This window comes from Paroedura picta, chromosome 2 (assembly GCF_049243985.1).
Source record: "Paroedura picta isolate Pp20150507F chromosome 2, Ppicta_v3.0, whole genome shotgun sequence".
Classification (NCBI taxonomy): domain Eukaryota; kingdom Metazoa; phylum Chordata; class Lepidosauria; order Squamata; family Gekkonidae; genus Paroedura; species Paroedura picta.
Window position 1 is genome coordinate 31223238 of NC_135370.1, and position 26047 is coordinate 31249284.

A 26047-nucleotide genomic window follows, 5' to 3' on the forward strand; every position below is an offset into this window, starting at 1 on the left:
GCGTTATCCTATGTGTGCGGAATGGGACCTGTTCGACTATTGACAGGACTTCAGCTGGGTTGGATGCTAGCAGCCCACGCTAGAAATGTTTCAGCTACTCACTGTATGCCATGCATATAAAAAACACAGTTCCTGGATTCTATTACATTCTGGTGGGACCAAATGCTGTTGTACAGATCAAAGGGTAGAAGGATTCAGAATATAGTGTCCGGCTTGGGTTCAGTGTGGTTCCCAAAAACCAAAAAGGGAGGGAGGGACTAGAACTGGAACCATAAAATGTCAACAGTTAGGACTTTCAAAGGTTGAATGTCTGTGTTATTGTTAAAATTGTATTACTTTTATTTTGCACAATCGAGGCGCGCTTCGATTAGGCTCATGCAACCTGTGACGTTTTTTTTTTAAATTGCTTGCCTGGCTAGGATGGAAAGATCCGTATGCACATTGTGGCCTTTCAAAACCTTTGGAGTGCAGCTCCTTGCATCACTGAAAATCCTAAAGGTCAAAGATGCTTCCATTCAGCCTGCCACAAAGGGATGGTGTGAACGGAAATACCCTGGCTTCCTCTCTGGGGCTGGGTGAAAGCACTTTGCATGCACAAGCCAATGTCTTTAGACCCTAGCCCTAAAATCTTCCATATCAGGCAGGTTCGTATGTGTACAGGCACCATTTTTACGGTTCAGTAGTGTAGCTTTTTGTTTCCTTTTAACAGGAAGAGCCACAAAAGGCGAAATCTCCAAATTCTGACGAAGGACGAAAGAGTCAGCAACAGAAGATAGATAAGGAGAGTATAAAAGAAAAGGGAAATGAGCCAAAAGAGCAGGTTTGGAAGCATTTCTCACATTAATGTTGTATAAACAAAATTAACAAATGTCACTCACAGTGCTGGCCTAAGCAGCTCCATGCTTCTTAAGCCCATTGACTTCACGGAGGATTAAGATGACACTGTTCATCTACCGCTGGGAAGCCTTGCTAACTTTTTGACCTTGAACAGTTAAGGATGCTCTCAAACTGATTATTAAGTTTAATAGTGTATTGTGAAACCAAACAACACTTTGAACAAACCTGTTTCCCTGAACTTTTTGCTCTGCTTAAATGCTTTTCGTTTTCAATAGAGTTTTTAAAAACTTGGACTACATTATGCCCAACTTTATTTTTATACTTGACTGGTTGATACCAAAAGCATAGTTCTTAGTTCTACCTTGCATTTAGACTTGCTTCATCCTTGTTTTCTGTCTGCTCTGGAGGATGACCAGGGTGGCCTCTGAGGGCTGGTGTTAAGGAGGAAGAAGTAGAGTTGGTTTTTATACCCCACTTTTCATTACTGTAAGGCAGTGGTCCCCAACCCCCGATCCGGAGACCAGTACCAGTCCGTGGATCAGTCGGTACCAGGCCGCGGCTCCTCCTTGTCCTCCTCTCTGGCTGCTGCCTCGGGGGCTGCCCTGCCACTCTGCTGATGGCTCACCTTTGGTGTTCTCCGGCAGCCGCCATGGCTGGGGCTCCCCCTCGGCGTGGCACTGCGTAGCTGCTGCTGGCAGCGCCCCCCCAGGGGTGGTGGGAAGTCAGCGGTGCCGGCAGGAAAGCAACCAGAGCAGGGGCCCAGGCGCCGGCTGCGACGTCCCTCAGCAAAAGACTATCCCCCTTCACTCCCCGGACCTCAGTAAAATTGTCAAGCATTGACCGGTCCCCGGTGAGAAAAAGGTTGGTGACCACTGCTGTAATGAGTCTCAAAACAGATTATTATCGCCTTCCCTTCCTCTCCTCGGAACAGATCCCCTGTGAGGAAGATGGGGCTGAGAGAGGCTGAGAGAGCTGTGCCTGGCTCAAGGTCACCCAGTTGGCTGCATGTGAAGGAGGAGTGGGAAATCAAACCCCGGCTCGCCAGATTAGAAGCTGCTGCTTTTTAACCACTACACCAATCTGGCTCTCAGGAAGCAATTCAAGCGTATCAAGCATCCATGCTGCTCAGTTGCTCAAGGGTCCATTTGTGGGAATCACTTGCAGGGAAAATCACCCATCTGGAAAGCATGTAACGATGGCAACAATCTATCTCCATTGAATTAATAGCTTTCTCAGCAGTCAAATTAAACACCTTGCTTGTATCTTCCACTTATTGTCTATCTCCCCCCCCCCCCACACATTGGAGTCAAACTTGTTAGCTGAAAGCCCAAAACCTGGACTCAGTCATTCCATTGGGATATGTCATATTATCGGGGTATGGCATATATTGTGCAAATTTCTCAGCATTTACGCAATATACGTCATACCCCGTAAATAAGACATACCCATAAAATAAGCCGTAGCAGGATTTCAAAGTGTTTGCACAATATACGCCATAGAAGTAAAGCTGTGGTTGCCGTATTACTCAGCACTATGGTCTCTCTCCCCCAGCACCATCCGGGAACAGTCTGTGGTAGGGTTGCGCCCGCTTTGGCCCATGGATGGCCGAGGCGACCAGCACCGCAGCATGGAGGGGAGGAGCGGAGCTGGCACCAGCATACCAGCTGGCACCCACACACAGGCGCAGAGCTCTCCCCCCTCACACGGTGTCTGTTGTGGGGAGAGGAAAGGGAAGGTGACTGTAAGCTGCTTTGAGTCTCCTTCGGGTAGGGAAAAGCGACATATAAGAACCAACTTTTCTTCTTCTTGAAGAAGAATTGAAAGGGTACAGAGGAGAGCGACGAAGATGGTCTGGGGCCAAGGGACCAAGCCCTATGAAGATAGGTTGAGGGACTTGGGAATGTTCAGCCTGGAGAAAAGGAGGTTGAGAGGGGACATGATAGCCCTCTTTAAGTATTTGAAAGGTTGTCACTTGGAGGAGGGCAGGATGCTGTTTCTGCTGGCTGCAGAGGAGAGGACGCGCAGTAATGGGTTTAAACTTCAAGTACAACGATATAGGCTAGATATCAGGAAAAAGTTTTTCACAGTCAGAGTAGTTCAGCAGTGGAATAGGCTGCCTAAGGGGGTGGTGAGCTCCCCTCACTGGCAGTCTTCAAGCAAAGGTTGGATACACACTTTTCTTGGGTGCTTTAGGATGCTTAGGGCTGATCCTGCGTTGAGCAGGGGATTGGACTAGATGGCCTGTATGGCCCCTTCCAACTCTTCTATGATTCTTCTCCTTCTCCTTCTCCTCCTTCTTCCAGCATCAGCACCCTGCTGCTCCATGCCAGGGCACTGGCTGCCCCAGTCTTTCTCACCCCCCACAGACACCAGTATAGCTGCTGTTCCCCAGCATTGATGAGCAACAGTCTGTGGATCTCTCTCACCCCACACAGACACCTTTGTTGATGGCATCAACTTTTCTAAATACCAATAAGACACCCCCTGAAAATTTGCCATAGTGTGTCTTCTTGAGGAAAAATAAATATAAGACACTGTCTTAATTTCGGGGAAACACAGTGTACACACACACACACACACACACACACACACACTCATACATAAACTGGCCTGGCCTGGGGAGGAGTCAGGAGGACAGAGTGGCTTTCTGTTAATCAGTCTGGTGTTCAGTGGCCTCATTGAATTCACACACTATGAAAAAAGAATAGAAGAGCCGAATCTGCTGTCCTCCCCCATTGATGCCTCCCATTCCCCCCTCTCAGAATTTTTTCTCAGGGCCCCGTCCACAGAAAACGGCTGCAGGAAGGCTCTTGCAAGCAGATTGAGGTATTCAAGGAGGAGAGGACTGTGTCCAATGCCAGAGTCTACCCCCCAAAGCACCCATTTTCTCCAGGGAAACTGAGCTCTATAGTGTGGAGATGAGCTGTAATTCTTGGGCACCCCCAGGTCCTGTCTGGAAGCTGGCATTCATAGCTGAGAGCTGTTATACCTGGATCCAGCGCAAGGACAATGCACAGCTTGCACAAGGATTCTTTCCTTCCCAAATTTCCCCTCGCCCTGGCAGCCATTCCCAGCCCTGAGAAAATATATTCTCAGGTCTTGCTAGAATTGCCAGCCTCCTAGTCATGCTTGGAGACCTCCCAAAGTTACAAGCAATCTCCAGATCTCACGGATCATTTCCCTTGAGGAGAACTGCTGCTTTGCATGGTGGGCTTTATGACAGCTGAGATGAATGCTTCCTTGTTTTGCTCAGGCAAGGCACTGCACACACAAGGATGAAACTTCCTTATTTAACGAGTATATTATTTGGTTAGCAATGCCACACACACTGTAAACATGTGACTTCCAGGGGACATGACCAGCTGGTGTCACTTCCAGGGTTACTCAAAGCCTGAAAAATATTTCAAGGGTTACTCCACAGTCAAAAGGTTGAAAAAGGCTACCTGGACTTATTAAAATGTCTTGTGTGATTTTGCTCTGATTTTGTAACCAAAGACACCCGAACAGTAATATAAGGGCTCTCTCAGCCTCATCAACATCACAGGGTTATGGGGAGAGGAAAGGGAAGGCGACTGTAAGCTGTTTTGAGACTCCTTCTGGTAGAGAAAAGTGGCATATAAAAACAATTCTTCCATGTAGGACTGCTGAATGGCTAGCAACATTACATTTTAGGTGTACATATAAAAATTCTGTGCCTACAAATGTATAGCTTGCATTCACACATTTATTAATTTTGAGAAAAGGACATCTTAAAAGACGGACAACATTTTTCCGGGCATAAGCTTTTGTGAATCACAGTTCATTTTGTCAGATATCTGATGACGTGAGCTTTGACCCACAGAAGCGTATCCCCTGAAAAATCGTGTTGGTCTTCAAGGTGCTAGTGGATTCAGATTTTGTTCTAGGACTTACAGGCTAACATGGCTACCTGCCTGAAACTACGTTAGAAACAGAATGTGTGGCTGTCTCAAGGTCACCCAGCAAGCTTCCAAGGCCAAGCGGCAACTCAAACCTGGGTCTTCCAGAACTTATTCTGACACTCTAGCTTTCTACCCTTTCACATGGAGGAAGCCATAGTTCCCCCCCCCCCTCACCACTCCCTTTGTTCTGCCTCCCTCTGAGCGACATCACTCTCCTGCAAGAGAGTTGTGGTCCGCTTTTTGGTCCCAACTCAGCTTGAGCACCACTGTTGGAGAGAAATGATAAAGTGAACCCACTATGACCTGTCAAAGCGGGCATATCCTTATTAACCACCCAGCTGTGTTCTTGCGCTTTCATAGCTATGTAGAATTACATGCAAGGGAGTAAGCAAAAGATTAATTCATTAAATTCTAATGGTTGGTCATGGTTCAGCTTCTCTCTTTCCCTTTCTGTCTTTCAGGAAGAGAAGCTGCTGCCAGACATTTCAGCGAGCTTTACAGCTAGTGAGGATTCTGTTTCCCAAGACATGGACCTCTTGCCTCCTGCTAAGGAGGACAGCTTTCAGGCCGAGCTGCTGGCGGAAGATGGACCCTCGGGAGATGAATATGAGTGTATATCCCCTGACGATATCTCTTTGCCGCCGCTTTCCGAAACGCCAGAATCCAACCTCCCGCATTCGGAAACAGAGCTGGAAGAGCTCCCTCCCAGCTCGAGCTCTCCTGCGCTGCATGTCAGCTCCTATAGCGTGCAAATGCCGATAAACGCTGGCAGTAAAAGAATGAGAGGCGAATCCGATCCCTTAACCTTTTCCGCTTCCACTGACATGCCTGGTCACAGAAAGGAACATGCCTCCGATCAGCCAGGAAGATTCTCTTCCTCCACCCTGGGCCATCACTTGACACGCAAAACGGAATCCCCCTTCGCTCACGGGTCGCCCGAAATGCCTGACGCCAACACTGTCCCCGGCATGCCCAAGGCAGCCCCTGCCTACTGCATGCGGAGTGGCGTGTGCGAGACGCGCTGGCAAAGCCACGAGGTCCGCAGAAGCATGCCGGGAGCGCAGGGACAATTGCATGACCGAAATAACTTTACTAAAACCCAGGATAGGCTGCATGCTTCACCCGGTGCATTCTCAGGTCTCCTGTTTCAATCGGACGCCACCCGAAGCTGTCAGAGGCAGATGGTCACCCGAGAAGAGATTAAAAGCGTATCTGAGAAGAACAGCATGGCCAGCCTATCTGGACAGGCACCTAACTTCTCCAAGCTTCTGTCTAATGTAACTGTCATGGAAGGCTCCCCGGTGACTTTGGAAGTAGAAGTAACAGGATTCCCAGAGCCTGCAGTGACCTGGTGGGTAGCTTACAATGAGAAAACCTAAATATATAAATAGCGAAATTCCCCTCTCCCAAGCCACATAGAACAGGGTCCCGATCTGGAAGCCAGAGCGACCCGTTTTGTATCACTCCACATTTCCCCGTGACTCCTCTTCCAGTTTCCACTCTGTAGCCATGAGCGTTCTGTGATTAGGGCCCCCGGGCTCCAGGAATCACAATTACAGAGGTCAGTTCCCCCGAAGAAAACGGCTGCTGCAGAGGGTGGGTTGTTTGGCATTGAAATCCACGGAGGCCCCTCCCCTTTCCAAACCTTGCCCTCCTCAGGCTCCACCTCCCAAATCTTCCAAGACTTTCCCGACCCGGAGTCAGCGGCCCTAACTGTGACAGCAGGCCTGGAACGGATTACGCCCCCCCCCCCCCCAATTCGTAAACGAAGCGATTAAAGCATTTTCTGTCCAAAAATTTCAGGCAACCTTTACAATATGATTACAGACCTTGAATTTCCATCGAAACATTCCAGTTGCTAAACGTGATCAGTGAAGCGTGAAATTCCTTTTCCCGTGATTGGCGCAGGTCAATACCACCTGCCCCCCCCCCCCCCCGCCCACGATCCAGAACAGACGTCCAAACAATTACCTGTACGACCGATTCCGTATGCCCACTCGGAATGTGTGTGTCTTAAATGACAGCTTCAAGAGTTGCCATCCAGCCAGAAAACAGTTGAAGGTTGGCTAGAGCAGGGGTAGTCAACCTGTGGTCCTCCAGATGTTCATGGACTACAATTCTCATGAGCCCCTGCCAGCATTTGCTGGCAGGGGCTCATGAGAATTGTAGTCCATGAACATCTGGAGGACCACAGGTTGGCTACCCCTGGGCTAGAGCACACATAGTCTCTCTCTCTGCTTTTTGCCAGCTGCAGGGGGGGAAAGGATGCAAGGCCATTTACTGTGCCCTTTTAAATAGAAAGGTGTCTTGCGTAGATGAACCTGCAGGTCTTGTCCTGGACCCTGCAAAATGAAAGAACAAACAGACAGCTCAGTCCACTCTCCAGACCCATTCAAAATGTTGGTCTGTGGCTTGCTCTGGGGCATATTTTGGTTCTATCCCAAAGCCCTGCACAGGTATCAACTCACCACCAGAAACCTCTTTGGAGACATTCAAAAGCGGTTTGTTGTTTTTATTATATTGTACAAGAGCCATCGCATGTGTCAGACAGTCCTCCTGAATGTCCCTCAGCAGACCCTCCCTTTGAATTTGCTTAACATTTAGCATAATCTTAAACATCCACAATGCTCTGTTGCCATTATCTCTTTAATTCTCACCATAATTCCAAGAAGGGAGGTCATTAAGGGTTCTATTTAATAGATAAAGATCTGGGTCCAAGACTAACTACCATTAATACATTTCTAAAGCACTCTTGGAATTACGACTTTTTACAAGTGAACAAGGCTCACGCACCCTCCTGTTCCCATGTGGCATTTAAGACCTCTTTGCTGTATTCTAAAGAGGAACCTGGCCATCTCACTGAATGTCCATCAATAGCTACTGCTGGGTTCAAGACCACCTACTTCGGCCGTGCCAAAGCTGTGAATCAAACCTTGTATACAAAACTTCGAGCTGAGAAACTCCCACTTGTCCCTTGGGAACATGGGTTGTTGTTGCTGGGTGCGAAGTCGTGTCCGACCTATCGTGACCCCATGGACAATGATCCTCCAGGCCTTCCTGTCTTCTACCATTCCCTGGAGTACATGGGTAGCAACACAAATACATGTGTGGTTGGATACAGCCAGCAAATGGGGGGGGGATGGGGGACGGGCTCCGAATTTCACAAATACATACCTGAAACACTTGGGGCTCTATGGTAGCCCATCTGTGGCCAGCTTAGAAGGAAAAGATATCTTGGCCACTTAGGTGTTTTGAGTAAGAAGGGGAAAGAGAGACTCATACATACATACATACATACATACATACATACATACATACATACATACATACATACATACATACATACATGTTAAATCTTTTTTATTTTTGTATATAAAAATAGGCAGAAATAACAGTAACAGTGTTACATAATATCCCCAATTCCCACCCTCTTGAAATCCTGGATTACTGCAGGTCTTATTTTTCTCTTTCTTTTGGCAAGAGAGACTCTTGTATGCTTTAATCCAAAAGTTCAGCCTGCTGGGTTTGTGGTAGGGAAAGCCAGGTGAATATATTTTGAATATATAAGTCTACATTCTGTCCATGTAGATTTTCCACAAGTTGCAGTGAAGGGAAGTTTAGTGAAATGGATACCAAAGAGTTAACTGAAACTTGATTAGGAGTGGAGAGAATTTGTTGTTTCCCCTTAGCTTTTAGTTCCTATGTTAGTTGGAGTTGGGTTAAAATAAAGAAGTTGTGTTCTAAAGCTCCTGTAAGTATGTAGATTTATCCCTGCCCCCCTGAGAGACAGTTTGGTGTAGTTGTTAGGAGTGCGGTCTTCTAATGTTGCATGCCAGATTCGATTCTGCACTCCCCCACATGCAGCCAGCTGGGTGACCTTGGGCTCGCCATGTTGCTGATAAAGCTGTTCTGACCGAGCAGTGATATCAGGGCTCTCAGCCTCACCTTCCTCACAGGGTGTCTGTCATGGGGAGAGGAAAAGGAAGGCGACTGTAAGCCGCTTTGAGCCTTCTTCAGGTAGAGAAAAGCGGCATATAAGAACCAACTCTTTTTCATTACAAAAGGAAGCATGCATAATTAGTTAGCTAAATAAAATCCAAATCATTTTGAAGTTCATATTTCATGTTATCGCTTATTACCCTCCAGTTCTATAGCTGGCCTCGAGTTCCTTTGCCGCTATTTTGGGTCTCTCTGCGGCACCTGCCACTGTACATATAAAAGAGGACTGGAGAGACAGACAAACATGTTTACATTTGCAGAATACTTGGGTCTATAACAACTCTCAAACCAGGAAACTAACCCCAGTTGAATAGAATTTAATAATCAGAATGCAACTGAAAAAGCCAATGAAGCAAATCTAGCACTGTGTTCTGCCTGGATCACTAACCAATGTGCAAGGTTTTTGTTTTAAATTCCTTACCCTTCCCACTGGGACCGTGTTTGCTGTCAATTTTAAGCAGACTGAAAGACTTAAGACGGTTTTATAGGATATAAGAAAGCCATTTGTTCAACTTGCCAAACACAAAACCACAACCTTTTGAAACGGAATGATCTTTCTCAGCACTCTATAAAAACTAAGAAGAAATATTCATAATATAAGTGTTAAGTTTGGAAAGTCGATGTGTCCTTACATAGAAAAGTAATCCTACATGGAAAAAAACCAGGAAGCTTATATCTAATAACCTAATTGAGAATGTCAATAAACAGGTATTAGAAGGGCACACAGTAAATGTTACTAAAGGGTAGCAGTGTGTTGCAGCAAACAAAACAGAAGTCCACTCATAAAAGTAGTAACTTATTTCAATACTAGAATAAAACCTGTTCTGGCTGATACAATGGGCGCTAGCATGGGGGGAGGGAGGTAGAAAGGAAGAGAGTGATTAAGAAAGAGAAAGAAAAAGAGGATAGAAAAAGGGGAAGAAATAAAGAGAAAGAAGAAAGGAAGAGAAAGAGAGTGTCAGCCAGGAGTATAGGTAGAAGGAGAAAGAGAGATAAAGGTCAGAGAACTGTAGAGAAAAAGAGGGAGAAGAAGACTGAGAGAATTACAGAGATGTAGGAAAAGGTAGAAAGGAGGGAGAGAGAGAGAGAGAGAGAGAGAGAATGGGAATGGGTAAGGCCAGGCCAGGGTGCAGCCATCCCTCCCCCCCCCCTCCCGCACCTACCGGTGGGCTGGGAAGGCCTCCTGCAGCTTCTGCGAGAACACAGAAGGGGGAGCGGCCTTCCTCTCCCCGCCCCCACGCACTTACCAGAGGGCCTTCCCACCTCTGTGCAGTTACCGGAGGGCCTTCCGGGTCTTGGGGGGGAGTGGAGCCTTCTCACTTCCCAGCCCTCTGCACTTACCTGTGACGCTGTCAGCAGGCAGGAGCAAACTGGCAGCTATGCTGCCAGATTGCCTCGGGCTGGGGGGGTGGCAGGCCCTGTCCAGACTTTGGGTCACCATGAGGTGTTGTGGACCTACCGATTGGCCCAAAGATCGGACAGGCCCCGCTCACTGCCCCCCTACCCCGTAGCTTTTTATTTTAACAGTGTAAGCTGTTCCAGATGAGCTTTTGTGAGTGACACCTTGCTTCTTCAGCCATGTGCAGAGAAAATCATTCTGGAAATTCTTTCCAAAGGGAAGATGGGGAGAGGGGCAGGGTTAGCTTATCTGGAATGCCACTTATTTGTTTTCCATGGAAGGGTATCTCAGCAGTGGGTGGTAGGAAGGAGAAAGAGGGATTGATGGGTAGAGCTCTGCTCCTCCCTTCCCCCAGCTCTAATCCTTGGGATTGCATTTTCCAACTGTGTTAGAGCAGCTTGACACATTGTGGATGGTAAATAAAAAGTTAAGGTAGGAGTGAGAAATCCACAAAAGGGATTGGTATTTGGTATGCAAGAGTTTGCCTCTTACATTCCCTAGCCAATGAATTGGTGGTATAATGTCTACTGCCTCGCTGGGTTCTTGCCAGGCAGTGGGTTTTTATCCTCCCTTCCCTCCAAATTAAATCAATACAGGGTTACCAGGTCCCCACAGCCACTAGCAGGGGATGGAGATTTCAATGCAGGCAAACTCTGAAAAAGCAGCATGGTGTAGTGGTTAAGAGCGGCAGCTTCTAATCTGGCGAGCTGGGTTTGATTCCCCGCTCCTCTTCAACATGAAGCCAGCTGGGTGACACTGGGCTTGTCACAGCCCTGTTCGAAGCTGTTCTCACAGTTCCTCTCAGAGCTCTCTCAGCCCCACCAACCTCACAGGGCGCTTGTTGTGGAGAGAGAAAGAGAAGGCTATTGTAAGCCGCATTGAGACTCCTTCAGGCAGTGAAAAGTGGGGTATAAAAAACAAGTCACTCCCCATGAAAACCACATGGGCTTCTGACATAAAACCTGGTTTTCTTCTCCTTTATAGTGAGATCAATCAGCAATCACATTGGTTGATTCAGAAGAGAGAACTCAGATCTTGGCTCCCTTTATCTGTTTTCTTGGATGTGTGTATATTTAAATTCGATCCAGGTACCAATTGGGCCTTTGTGGAGCTAGCAGTCCCTTCATGGCCCCTCTTGAGTGCAGAGGCTGCCAGACTCTTTTCTGCTGCTACAGCTTTCTCCTAAGTTAATGGCAAAAACTGATCTGAATTGTGAGCAAACCCCTTCGCCCCTTTAAAATACAGGGAGGGGCGGTGCTGCTGCCACCACTGATTCTCTGTCCCAGCTCATTAAGAGGCTATTCAACAAAATCACCGCTTATTCTTGCTTCAAGGACCTTTGGTGTTAAGTTGACTTGAAACCTGACTCTCTACTCCAGGTACCAGAAGGGAAAGAAAGTGACTGGAGATGAGCGCTTAAAGCTCTCACACAAGGATTCAGAGTATGCTTTGTTCATTCAGAAGGTGTGCGACACTGATGCGGGCCTCTATGTGGTTCGGGCTCACAATTCTAGCGGCACGGTCTCCTCCAGTGCCGTCCTCCGCGTGAAAGGTAACGGGCCGCCCATAAAAAGAATAGACTGGATAATTTTGTGTGCCCTCTACTTGACTGTATCGCTTGCCTACCGAGTGCTGGCTTAGCGTGGCACACCGGCTTCACGGGACTTTTTTTTTAACACTTCACCATTGGAGACCACAGCGAACGGTTATCCGATTCCACAGCTTCTCCGCACGCCCCCTTGCTTGTGATACCCTCTGAATTTTGATATTAACACCACAGAGACACGGGTTGTTGTGAGACCTTGATGCTAATGCCACACAGGGGAAAATAGAGTTCTAAAGACAGACCTGAGTTCTAAACAGTTTTTTAAAAAATGCTTTAAATCAAGAAAAATGAAAGAACTGTTTTGATGGATAATGATGATTTGTTTGAGGATATTCAATTTAATATGTCTTGTTTAACAAATATATTATGGCTGCTTTCTATGTTAGCTGTGTTCCTAAACATATTTTTTTTCTGATGTCCCAGTTCAGGTTAGCTGGGTTTTCTTTCTGGAATCCCCTTGTTGCATCTTGCTTAATGAAAGAAATGACTTTTTAATGCTCTTGGGATTTACTCAGCAGAAACCATTAACAATAATTCTTTAAATCTCTACAAGGTAGGGCAGGACCATTATCCTCATAAGGCAGATGGAGGTGGGAAAAATATAGCTGAAAGTATAGCAGCTTTCCTAACGTTTCTTAGGGGCTGTAATTTAGGAGCCACTTGCACTAGGAATAAACTGAGCAATCTTAAGCAGGTTTTCTCAGCATCTTACTCAGGTCTGTTACACTCAGGAATGTCTCAGCTCCAATTCTACACTCTTGACTTTGGCTAATTTCAGATGTCCCCTCAGTGCGTCAAGATATAAAGGTACAATAATAATGTAAATAGATGATATCTTAATATTTGAATGTTCTCTTCAAGGTTTCCTAAGACAACAAGAAATTCAGAACTGTATTTAAAATGACAGAAATGCTTGTGTCAAGTACGATATAAAATATAGAGCCAAGACAGTATATCCTCTTAGATTGGGGTTCCCAACCTTTTTGAGCCTGCAGGTGCCTTTGGGATTTTGAGAGGAGTGGTGAACACCATCACAAAATGGCTGCCACAGGAGGTAGAATTGAATCCCTCCCTCCTCACACTGGCTGGGGAGAAGGAAGGTCCTATGGGGGAACCAAGCCACATAACAATTAAGGAAAACCCAGATGCTTACCGATCTTATTATTTTTATTTCATTTTTATTTATTAGATTTTTATACTGCCCTTCCATACAGCTCAGGGCGGTTTACATATAACGTTGAAGGGGATACATGAATCGACCTAACATATAATCCATCAGTGGTTCTCAATCTTAATCAACAACAATATAATGTGAGCGATAACTTAGATAGGCCCCTAGAGAGGTCAGACTGGTTCAGGGCATGGATGTCTGAGGGGGGAATCTATGGATGTTTGGTTTGGTTGGTCTCAGGCAAATGCCTGGTGCAGGAGCTCCCTTTATCAGGTCCTCGTCCTTCAGTGGAAAATCCTTTCATTTGAATGAGGGCATCCAAGAAAACCCTAAACTTACCTATCCTTGGAGGGCACTAAGAGGAGTTTTGGCAGGTACCACAGCACCCCCAGGAAACCCTGTCTTAGATTATTAAAAGTGCACAACAGATAAGGAGTTTGCTTGATATTTACACTTCTTTTTATTTTTGAAAGATGAAGGCTCCTGCGACAATGTGTTATTAGGCTTTATTGGCTGTTAAACGTAGTATCTTTGATTTATAGAATAATGCATTTCCAGTTTCGACAGAGGTAAGGAAAGAAACGATGCTATTTAGAGCGAGTGCTCACTTGTAAATTCTCACTGTAGTCAAGTGACATCTTAATCATCATTAATTCCTTCTGTTTTTTGAGAAAGCTAGGCATATGTTACTGTTGTAGTTAAAAAAAGGCACGCACAAAAAGGCTGATAAGCATTTGTATAATTTTTTTCTTGGAGAATAACTCGCTGCTTTTGAATAATGACTTCTTTCTGGGAAAATTTATAAGGGAAAAATATGTCCAATATCTTGAAAGAAATTTACAACGTGGAAATAAATTGTCAAGCACACAGCATGCTGTTTGAAGAATCTCTGTTAAACATGGCAGGGGGGCTTTGAAGATGGAGAGAAGAGGGTTTTTAGCCAACTGGCTGAAGATTTATTATAGACATGCAGAAAGTGAAAGAAGATCAGGTTTCGAGGAATTACATCCTTGAGGCCAAGAAATGGAGGGGAATGATCTGCAGAGACAAACTGTTCTTATTGTACGAACAGAATGCATTTCCCTTCCATCCAGTGGATGCAGGGGAAATGAACCTTCATAAAGGCATCTGTCTGCAGAATGCTCCTTCTTATATATGAGGTTTTGTACACGGTTTCACGAAAATTCTGCATTGCCCTGGCTGCAGCCACAGGCTTGACACACATCAGATTTGTCCCGAGGCTAAATTTCAGCCTCAAGCGCGGCTTGGGGAAGAGAGTATTTAATCTCTTCCTCCCATGCCTCTTCCTCCATTTAAAGTGCCTCTCCAAACTTGCCATTGACTCTCGTAAGAAAACAGATGTGGCAAAATTCCACTGCACTGATGCCTCAATTAAGACGTCTCCAGTGGCCTGTCCTTTCACATATGTGTTTTGTACCTCATAATAACCATGGCCTGGATCCACTGGAGGCATTCCATAAACAAATGGTTGGGATCACTGATTTCTCTGTCCCACTGTAGATCTCCCACTCCTCCTCGTGGTGTTACTGGGCAGGATTTGGGGGGAATTCTTGGTTTCAGCAGAGCAGAGAAGCAAGGAAGTCATGCTCCACTGAGGGAAAGCCTTTCTGCTCCCAACAGTCCTCCAGTGGATCCAAGCTCATCTATATATATCTAATACATCTGGATATTTACATCTGCTGACTGAGCCCACACAGAGAGCACTGAGATTTTCCTCCATGCTGGGGCAATCCCACACATTTCCAGAAAAATCTGAAAATGTTTTCAAGGATACACCGGGGGGGGGGGGGGAGATATCTGAGCCATTCAGTTGTGTCCAACTCTTGGCGATCCTATGAGTCAACTGTCGGGACGTTTTTCAATTTTTGCACCACTTCTTTTAGTTGTATAATGCTCTGCCCAGTGTGCACTTTGATTGTCTCTAACCACTGCGTTATTTGTCGGCCTTCTTTCCTTTTGCCACTGACCAGTCCTAGCAGAATTGCTTTCTCCATGGAGTTGGATCGCATGATATGGCCAAAATAAGCGAGCCGGAGTTTTGTGATGTTTGCCTTCCAGTGATAGATCAGGCTTTATGCTCTAATATTTCCCTGTTTGTGACTTTTGCTGTCCATGGACTCCACAGAAGGTTTTAATTCTCCCCAAATACACTAGAGCAGGTGTATTCAACCTGTGGCCCTGCAGATGTGCATGGACTACAATTCCCATGAGCGCTTGCTTGCAGGGGCTCATGGGAACTGTAGTCCATGAACATCTGCAGGGCCACAGGTTGACTACTCCTGCACTAGAGCTGCAGGCAGGTGGGGGGAGAAAGCTGCCATTTAAGAGGCTGCTGTGCAGCTGGGTAGGCTGTTAAAGGAGTAAAGAGACTAGGCAGCTAGGGGAGCAGCTGATAGATCCACTAAGATGGAGAGGTTGAAAGAGGGGGGGAGCAGGTGAAATCTGCCATGATGATGGTGATGATGAAGTATTTCTAACCTGCCCTTCCCCACAGGCTCAGAGCAGGTAACAACATATATAACAACACTGATAAAATAATAACAGTTTAAAACAGGGATTCTCAACCATGGGTCTGGGGACTCCTGGGGGTCCGCAGGAGCTCTGAAGTGGTGTGGTATTGGGGGGTCGGTCCAGGCTGTCTTCTTCGTGCCTGCTCTTTTTCTGGTCTACATGATATGGAGGGGGGGAGGCATGGGAAAAGAAGAAAACGAGGGCTAAGGATGTGAGTAGCGATGTCACTTCTGGGGGTGTGGCAGGGGACGTGGCCAGCTGACCACTTCCGGGACCCCCTGAAGTCTGAAAAATTATTTTAGGGGCTCCTCCCTCGTCAAAAGGTTGAAAAAGGCTGGTTTAAAACATTCTAGATACAGTTGATTCAGTCTGCCTTTATTTTCCTAGTGGGGAAGGTACCTATGTCAATATGGTAACGATCTGGCTGATGTTTTGGGCAAGGGGGGCAGAATTTCAGTGTCATTCCTGGCCTCAACTATAGACCGGGCAGAACAGCTGTTTTATAGCAAGAGGCTGGCCAGCTGAGTGATGGATCAAGAAGCCACCAAAAAGGTCAGGGGGAACAGCCAGGTTTTTTTTAACTTTCCCACTTTGCAAGGATGAGGAATTCGTAGAGCAAATGTCAGTCAGGAGTTTGCGATCTCTGTTGGTGTTCTCCGTTTCTCTCTCTCTTTTTGGAGATATTTCTTTCCTCTCTAAAAGTTGAACTATTAGAAATCTGAGGTGCTTTCGCCTCTCTGTGGATTAGAAAAATCGAGACCGTGTAACAAATTCGGCAACTGCTTTTATCTCCTAAGCTTTCCCTGCTTCTGGTACTACGTTGTTAGTTTATGTAATATTTCTGTGAACATTCTTGTAAAAGCAAGGTACGTTTCAACCGAGATTCATTCTGGGTGAAAGAAAGAGCAAAGCCCTGATTCAAAGCGACAGTTGTTTTCTGAGGGGAACTCAGACCTTTCCACGCACTTTCTCTCTCATCTGAGGTCTGGTATTTTCCTTGCAAAAATGAAAGAGGGACGTCTGCTTGGCTTCTGGCAGAAATGCATTCCGAAGGTTAAAAAGAAGCAAGTCTATACTCCTAGAAAACGGGAGAGATGGGGGAAGGGGAGTTCTTTCCTACTAGACCACTCTCAGCCCATGGTAGCAATGCAACCTCACTGCATGCATCAGCTTTATTCCCCCCCCCTCAGGTGAGCTTCAAGTGCATTTGGGGGGGGGGAGTCCTGGGGCAGCAGTGGAGAAAGGGAAGGAGGATGAGAATACATGGTGGGAAAGTGGGATTAAAAGACATGGGGCAGGCAGGTGGGGCAAAGAAGCATTCAGATGTAAGGCCAAATGCACCACCAAGTTGTGGACTGAGGACAATGGAGTACTTTCTCTGGAGCAAGGAAGAAACTCCCATCCTGGGTTGACCACTGGCCAACAGCATCCCATCCCTTCTTTGGACTCAGCACCAGTTGCTTGGCTCTCATGTGGCTCTTGACCACCTCCAAGACCCCCTGCTCAAAACATCCATCTGTCTCTGAAATGGATCTGGGGTGTAGCTTAGTGGGGACCTCTTATTTCAAGTGCCAAGGTGGCAAGAGGAATGACCCCTGGAAGCAATGGAAACTGTCCGAATGCCCACATGCCTATTGATTTGAATGGTTGATTTGAAAGTACAAAAGAAACTATTTTAAAAAGTGGAATGCACAGAGAGAAACAAGGCAAAACTGGTGGGGGAGTGGGCAGTAAGAGCAAAGAAATGGCAGTAGAGTGACATAAAGAAAGGGAGGGGCGGGAGAGTGGAAGAGAGATTGAGGCAAGATGGGGAAGAAAATAATCAAAGGGGGGAATGGCATGGTTGCTTCCTGTTTATCCTTATCCATGGTTCCTCTATATATTTGTGAAACAGCCTGGGGGGTGGAACATGTCCGGCTGTCCAAGTTGGAATAGGGCCGATCAGGGTGAAGCTGGCTGCACCCTGATTGGCCCTGCCCTCTGTCCCTGGACTCTAGTCTCTTTGCTCTCAGACGTACCTCAGTGCCTGGAGCCAGCAGCAGGTGAGGGGAGAGGGCCCTGGGCAAAGGGTTGTGGTGGAGGGCCTGCTATTGAGGGCCTCTTGGTCTGCTAGGCTGGGCCTGCTAACGAGGGCCTCTTGACCTGCTAGGCTGGGCCTGCTAACGAGGGCCTCTTGGCTTGCTAGGCCGGGCCTGCTAACGAGCTGGCCAGCCCCCGCCCACCCCACTTTATCTGGCTGTGAACTGCGGCCCAAAGCCACCTTAAGCTGCCTGGCCGGGGGCCATGGGAGGGGACCCTTTCAAGGCCCGTTCTTAGGAACGGGCTTTGAAGCTAGTGACATAATATTGTGTGAAAACATACTTCTAACACCACAATTAGGGATGGGCATGAACTGAAAAAATGTAATTCTTGTCAGTGTATGGTTCCCGGCCAAACTACAAACCAAGCTGAACTGGGGGATTCATGTGGGCATTGAATTGGGGTGGGCAGGTAGTTGTGGACTAGACTCTGAGTCTATGGTTCTAAGTTTGTTTACAAACTGAATGGGTTTGTGGTTCAGGGCCCCCACAAACCCCATGGAAAGGGACTACAGTTCCTTTCCATGGGGCTTGCAGTAAGACCAAAACAACTGAGTAGTGGGGAGCAAGGTTCTCTCTACCACTTTGCTGTTTTTGTGGCTTTTCGCTCTATCCGTGAATCACCTTGAACTGCTTTAAAAGTTTGTGGGAATTCGTAATGTCACAAATTTCAGTTTGCAAACCACGAACAGGTTAAAATTCATGAGGATTTTTTCCTGGTGGCTTGGTGTGTGCCCCTTTCTAACCACAATACATGGATCCTTCATTTCCACAAAAGCAACACCCTTTAATGGAGTCTATTCACACACACCCTTGTAATAAGCACAGAGAAATACACTGAATGCATGAAAGAACCCCTAAATTAAAAGAATATATAATTCCACACCGATCCCATAGCCCCTTGAAGAATGAAACAGCGAAGTATTTTTTTGACCTGGAAGAACTCCTTTCTGTGGGAAGAAATATACTCCCAGAGATTCAGATACATAATTGTGCTGACATCATTGTTGTCAATGGCACAAGTTAACACATGTATTCGGATGAAGTTTAGATAGTTCCACTGGGATGAGATTATAGATTTGAGTAATTCAATAATTTACAGGAACTGCAATAGCCTATACTGGGCAAAACAAAAGAGTTGGATTGTCTCCCGGCTTTCTCTAGTACCAGAGTGTTCCCAGGATCCTCCAATAGAATCCAGTGGTCCACCAGACGAATACAAGCACGTGCCTATGCATGATGGAAATATTCATGAAACTAATCAACGAATTCTGATGCTAGTAATTTTGCTTGTGCGTAGGAACAAGCCTCCAGTAATTGTTATGGTGTTTGAGACCCAGCCAGCCTGTTTCCACCCCCCAGAAGCAATTCCTTCCCATTCTCATCCTGGGTAACATGAAGCACAATCTTAGGCAAAGTTACACCTTTAGGATTTTTGCTGGAAGGGCAAGTAGAAACTCAACTGATGCTAAACTGGGTGGCCTTGGGCTAGTCACAGTTCTCAGCCCCACCTAACTCAAAGGGTGTCTGTTGCGGGAGAGAAAGGGAAAGTGATTGTAAGCCATTCTGTGACTCCTTTGAGTACTGAAAAGAAGGTTATAAAAACTTAGAGCCATTCTGCACCCTGAAAATAAAGTGGGACAATCCCTGCAGACGCCATATTTTTGGCCTTTCAAACGACCTCGTCTGCATCTAGCGTCCCAGCAGAAATCCGGCAGCCTTCCATTTTAACTCGCTAGTTGGGAAATCCACAAAACTGGATTCCCCCAGCTATATTGGGTGTGCGGGAGGAGAGCAATCAGCAACCAGCAGCGAGATAGCAGTGCGTAACAACGTGGCCAGAAGTAGCACGATCTCCGTCTGCAGTGCCTGCCCTTGTGCCCGCCTCCCTTTCCTATCCCCCTGGAACGTGGCTTTTTTTTTCTGTAGCGAGGTGCCTGAACTAACAAATATGTGTTTGTCCATAGAGGCAGACAAAAAAAAAAAACTCCCAGCCATCAGTTGGCACACAAAGCATGCCTCTCACCCCACCTCCCCCCCAAAAAAATCTGAAAAAAAAATTACTTCTGTTCATCTTCAAGTGTCAAACTTCCTAAATGGGCTGGCTAAGCTATGCACTATGCACCTATGATTATATGTATAGGCATAGCAAAGGAGAAGTTTAACTTAAAAAAAAAAAGATTGCTTTCCCTTTAAAGCTAGGAGAAACCTGATTGGCTGGCTCCCCTGATTAACAGGCAAGGGAAGACTTGCTGGTATTGCAAGTCCCTCTCTGCAGCCATTTTATTCAGCCATGCGGAGTGCCAGGAAGCGGGAGAAGAAACCAAGAGAGTGAAGAGGTAAGAAATGGCAGGGCACGTGTTTCTTTACAGTTTTAAGCAATTGCAATTGCTTAACACTGTGTTTTTAGAATGCGGAATGTCTCTTACTCTTCTTTTTTTAACTGGATCTAGAAGTAGGGACTATGGCCCTGGAACCTAGGGGGAACCCAGCAGCTCTGATGTATATTATTTCCCAAGCATGGCTCCTATCTCAGTATCTATATCTACCAATCCAGGGCATACTTACCCAAAATAGAATTTTCTGAAAAATGTTGGGACCCTCCCTAGATTTGTGGGAACATCTGTAATTAAAAAAAAATAATTGGAGAGTTTAAATCCCCCCACAACGAAATAAAGCTCACACTGCACTTATTGTTGAGAAGCGGTAGAGGGACCTGCCTCCACTGGCTGCAGTGGCAGGGCTCTGGAGCCAGGTGGTGGCGGCTACAGTGGAGTCCCCCAACGGCCACTGCAACAGTGGTACCCAGGAGCTCCCAACAGGCCCAGTCGGTGGGTCCGGCTGCCGTACCTACAAACACTAGGAGCCAGTGTTGGGCATCGGAAGCTGCTCCAGGCCTGGCCACAATGTTGACAGAAGCTGGAAGCTGTTCTGAGCCTAGCTGTGGCAGGTGGCAGTGGGCACCAGGAGCCATTTCCAGAATACTGCCCACCTCCCCGACACCACACTGCAGCTCCCAGATGCCAACTCCAGTATGGCTGAGCCCCCAGATGAGTTGTGCTGGAGAGCAAGGAGAAGGAGAGGGTATTCCCACACACACACACACACACACACTCACACATGAGTTTCAACCCCCCCCTCCCACATACACACACACACGCTTGTTATTTCTTAATTGGGACTAACCATCTATCTGATTTTAAACTTTAAAAATAAAATTGCTACAATATGCAAACTGCAGAAGCCATGGCCCTGAATCTCCCAGCCGGGAAACTTCTCCTTTTGATTTTCCACAAAGCCACAGAGCTCTGAAACTTTATTCGCAGAGGGGAGTCCACCTACAGAAGGCCTCGTCAAACTCAGCCAGCAGCAGAGGCCTCCTGCCAACCTCTGCTCAGACCAAACCACACACAATTCCCACCTTTTCTGAGGTAACCTAATTGCAAACGAGAAGTATTTGTGCTGCTATCATTAAATGGCCATTGCAGTGGAAAAGGGAACCCTGGCAAAATCTGCTTTGATAACCTATAGAACTGGAGTGGAGGCCATGAGACTTAAAATGCTACTAAACCCCTAACCGAGCTGGAACGTGGCTGTGGAGAAATGCACAGAGAATTGTGTAAAAAAGAACCGCTGTTTTTGCTTCCCGGCAGAGGGGTCCTTGAAAACTGCCCGTTCCCAGCTCAAAAAACATTGTGTCTCTTCTTCCCTTATAGCAGGGGTAGTCAAACTGCGGTCCTCCAGATGTCCATGGACTACAATTCCCAGGAGCCCCCTGCCAGCGAATGCTGGCAGGCGGCTCATGGGAATTGTAGTCCATGGACATCTGGAGGGCCGCAGTATGACTACCCCTGCCTTAGGGAACTTTGCATGTTTTAAATTGCTTTCTGTGCCCCTCCCCCCAGTCTTGTTCATCTGTCTCTATGTGTTTTTGAAATAACTTTTTAAAATATATTTGTTATGCTTCTTTGCTTATGGGCCAGTTGCTCCAGTCACTTCCACATATAGGAAGGCCACAAAAGGAAGGCAGTGCCTTCTGCGCATGAAGGATTGCCCTGGTTCTTTTCTTAGGGCAAAGAGGGGACTTCCTTTGTTACTCCTGCACACTTTGCGCACTGAAATTCAGTGGTTGTTCTAGCAAAGTCAATCAGGGCTACACATGTTTAACAGAGAGAGAGAGAGAGTTGGTAGATCTACCAAAAAACCCCGGAGGAATTGAAAATACTGTGCATTGTGCATAAAGCACCTTTAAATATCCACATCACACTGCAGATCTGTATGCTCCTTCTCGAGTTCAGTGAACAGAAAGGGCAATTTCACTTAAAATTGCAGCCTAACAAGTGAGCACTTCTGGAATGAGAAGCTGACTTGTAACACTAGGCCTGGGGCTCTTCTGAGCATAAACTGTACCGGGATTTTGCACTTAAATATGCCATGCAAAGTTAAGCCGATTATGCATGGGTATTTTTCCTCGCATATGTCATGCATCTCTGTGGGGTTTTCTTTTTCATTCTGCATTGATTTTCCTTCCTTCAGTGCTCAGTTTGTTTTCTGGATGCTGTTTCCCCAGGTTTTCTGAGAGTGGTTTTGTGCCAGTTTTCCCCTTGTTTTGCTTTCAAGCCCACGGGTAATTCAAAAGCAATTTATAGCTCTCATCTGCAGCCCCTAATAGTGTGTGTGTATGTGTCTATACAAGGTTGACTCAGCCTTCCATCCTTCCGAGGTTGGTGAAATGAGTACCCAGCTTGCTGGGGGGGTAAACGGTCATGACTGGGGAAGGCACTGGCAAACCACCCCGTATTGAGTCTGCCATGAAAACGCTAGAGGGCGTCACCCCAAGGGTCAGACATGACTCGGTGCTTGCACAGGGGATACCTTTACCTTTTATGTGTCTATAGCTTTTTTTGGAGGGTGTATCACTGCATAATGTACAATACATACATACACATGTCTATCCTTTTTAGTGTACCTGAAAGCAAGCGAAACCAATAGGCAAAAAGTGGTATCTTCTTAAAGTTGATTAAATGTAGTCCTAGGTTATTTAAATATTTTTGCAGCCAGAATGGGGTCCCAGGTTGTCAATCCCACTTCCTGTTTCTTCTTCAGTGGCTGCACTTTTAGTCTTAATATAAAGATTTAACATCACCAGTATTAATTTCAGTTATAAAGGTAAAGCATATCACATTGGCAATAGCTCTTCGGTAAAGGGGTCAATTCTTCAATTGTGCATGAGGGGTATGTATACGTGTGTGTGTGTGTAATAATCACAAACATGACTGTGACTATTCACATTCCATGTGACTCAGCACAAGATATTATCAGTATTCAACGATTCCACAGTGTCTTCCTGCCAACCTATTTCTAGCAGTGCTTTGTGGTTCATCTGTTCTGAGGCCAAAACACCTGTCTTGAGTCCTCTCACTCAGGCTTATCTGTCATTACGAATTAACAGGCCACTTACCACTTTCCAGAGGAAATCCACACGCACTGTAACTTTCTTTGTGTCGTGAATCAACAGTGAAGGCATATGTTTATCCCTTACAGTAGCAATCCCCAACCTGTGGGCCGTGGACCACATGTGGTCCTTCGACTAATTGGAGGTGGGCCCCGAAGGACGCCTTCTCCCCCCCCCCCCCGGCCCTTTACTTCATCCCCCCCCCCAGCCCTTTACAACACACTTCATTGTTGTGGCATGTCTGTATCTTATTTTGAAGGGATGTTTAAACATTACCATAGCGATCAGAGAGCGCTAGGGCAGTGGTTGAGAGTAGAGGAGTAAACTACCCCCCCCCCACGGGCCTCAGTAAAAGGCGTTGAGTGGTCCCCGGTGATAAAAAGGTTGGGGACCACTGCCTTACAGCAGTTCTCAACCTGAGGGTTGCGACCGCCAGGGGGGTCGATTGACCCTTTCAGGGGGTGTCGGAGGTGGGAAGGTTGAGAACCGCTGCTTAAGTTTACAGCATTGTCTGTACCTCAGCAAAGAGAGAACATAGCAGCTTGATCTTGTTAATATGTTTAAAGAAATCATACATGGGAGTTGGTGGTAGGTGATTAGCACTGAATTTCATTTCTTCTTGGTCATGTATTCTTCTACTAAAATTGGGGCGATTACAGCTCTGTCTGAAACACACAGCCATAATGTTCTGTATCCAGCTATGTAGTTCCTCTAGTGGTATGGGATTGCTACTTGTGAAACAATGATTTTAGACAATTTCCTCTCCCACTGCAGCCCCCCACTGTGCCCTCAATGCTGTTCCTGCAGATCCACTGACCTCGAAACAGTACTATTTGTGGGCACAACAGCAGGAAAGGGAAGTGAGATATTCCTAATCCGTGAAATCCACGGCTTTTTAGTTGCACCCCAACCATGCCAGCATTGTTAACTATTATGTAGGCACCCTCCTTCAGGAATGCTGGTATTACAACATCAGTCATTAAGCACTACTAGTTGTATACAATGTCTTTTCTGCTTAACACCATTAATATGTCACTCTGGGGAGTACCTTTGGTCAGGGGAACATTGTTCCGTTGAACACGATAAATTTATGTTTAATACTATGTATGGTGGTGATTTGGATCCACAACCCCTCCATTAAAAAGTTAATAGCAATTACTGTATGCCACCAATATGATAACTATTGTGAAAGAGTAGCTGCTAATCTTGCTCAAAAACCCTGTTGCTGGTCAGTCACTCTTTATTATGGTCCAGAGGCCATTCAGAAGCAAGAAAAATCCACACTATTATGGAATTAATTACCTCCATAAAGCCTCGGCATGCAACCTTATTCCTAGTATGTTTTACAGTTTAAGGCAGCCTTCTTAACTTACATTTGAGAAACTCCTGAAAAATTCTTCAGGCTTCAAAAAACCCCAGAAATGGTGTGATAGTGTAGAACATGGATGGGAAGCATAGTTGTGTACATGCCCACCCATGGCCGCTCCTCTTTGCACCCCCTCCAGACCCATCATTGGTCATTTGGGGAGGGGTGGGTTGACATGACCATATATGACCAACTGGGGAGGGTGGGCTTTAAAAACAAAGTTGATGATGACATCATTGTCACCTGATAAATGTTTAAATTTTTTTAAATATATTAAAAAAATTAATTAACTCCCACCCATTCAGGAAACCCTTCTGGGCCCGTCAAGAAACCCCTGGTTGGGAAAACCAGGGTTGGGAAAGCCTGGTTTAAGAGTTAGAATCTGAATCGATTGTACACAGGACCTTATCTAGGCCCACATTTTCATTGCCAAGGACAAAAACATAGCTAAAGATATGGTAGTTCCTTGATCAACCCTCACCACTTTAATTGTGAGAGACTTCTGCTCAGAGAGCAGTTTTTTTTTAAATCGACCAGCAAAGGTTTCAAAACTCATCAAAGCATTGCTTTACATAACATCTAAAATAGGAAAAGAAGTGAAATTTCAACCAGGTTCCCAGAGCAAAGACAAAATCTGCCATTGGATGGAATGTTTTTGTATCTTCCCGTCATGTGTGCAGATGGTAACACATTAAACCACGGATTCCCAGCCGGGGGGTTGCAGACCCCCAGGAGTCCACGGCAACTCGGGAGGGGGTCCACAGCCTTTCCTCTCCTGCCTTAATGGACTTGACCACAAGCTAGGAAACCAAATGCTTCCATCGGTCCCCCTCCCCTCTCCCAAGCATGACTTATCTCGTGGTTTCTGTGCCTGGGACTCCCTATTTAAACCATTCTCTCTCTGCCCCTCAGTCCTCCTCAAGCCTGCCTGTTCACATGGGTGATGATGTCACTTCCAGTGACATTGCACTTTGGGGGGGGCACGGCAGAGAGGCGTGGCCATCCGACATCATTTCCAAGGCTCCACAAAGCCTGAAAACCTATTTCAGGGGCTCCTCCGTGGCCAAAAGGTCGACAGAGTTAAACTCTCTTGTTCAAAGCCTCAGCTCCTCAATTTGGTAACTGTACAGCCAGTTACCTCAAAATGGGAGTGCAGCTGCTGACATTCCTGTGCTGTCTGGCTGTTTAAGCCCGGGATTGTAACTCCTTCCTGACTCAAGAGAAGGCCTTCTGTCTTTTGAAAGGCAGCTGATCGTATCAGCCAGGGCACATGAAGTCCCTGTGCTAGAGTTCAGTGTTACGTCCACTTCAAGTGGTCGTGTGGTCATGGTTCTGCTTTCACATTGCTGTAATTTATTTGTAGCGGGAAAATGCTGGGAAAGGATGTGAACTACTCTAAAGAGAGCACTGCTTGCGGAACTGGACTTTCCTCCTCCCCTCTGCAGCACACCGAATCTCTCAAATTCCACCCGTGTGGGTCAGGGGACACGCATGAGCAGCACGCTCCGGCAAAGCTGGAGGTCTGAAGAGTCAAATATTGCCCGCTTCCTCTGCCAGTGGAAGTGCTCCTCCACTGAAGTTCTGTGTGCCAGCAAATGTGCCTTCAAATCCAGTTAAATATGCTAAATAGAACTTAAGGAAGCATTTGGATTCTCCCCTTAATATGTTGGTGCAAAATTTTATC

The 26047-nt window shown here is 46.3% G+C and overlaps 1 protein-coding gene across 7 annotated transcripts in view; it reads left to right on the forward strand.

Moving 5' to 3' along the window:
• CCDC141 (coiled-coil domain containing 141) overlaps positions 1-26047 on the forward strand; it is a 190201-nt gene that overhangs the window by 151442 nt on the left and 12712 nt on the right. For 4 of the 7 annotated variants that reach the window (XM_077319571.1, XM_077319574.1, XM_077319572.1 and 1 more), the window contains 3 exons: positions 710-820; positions 5219-6108; positions 11535-11707. In XM_077319571.1, coding sequence (XP_077175686.1) covers positions 710-820; positions 5219-6108; positions 11535-11707 — 1174 coding nt within the window. Of the gene's footprint in view, positions 1-709; positions 821-5218; positions 6819-6951; positions 9013-11534; positions 13800-26047 lie in introns of those variants that run through there. The other 3 variants (XR_013228011.1, XM_077319577.1, XM_077319575.1) reach the window with 3 other exon arrangements.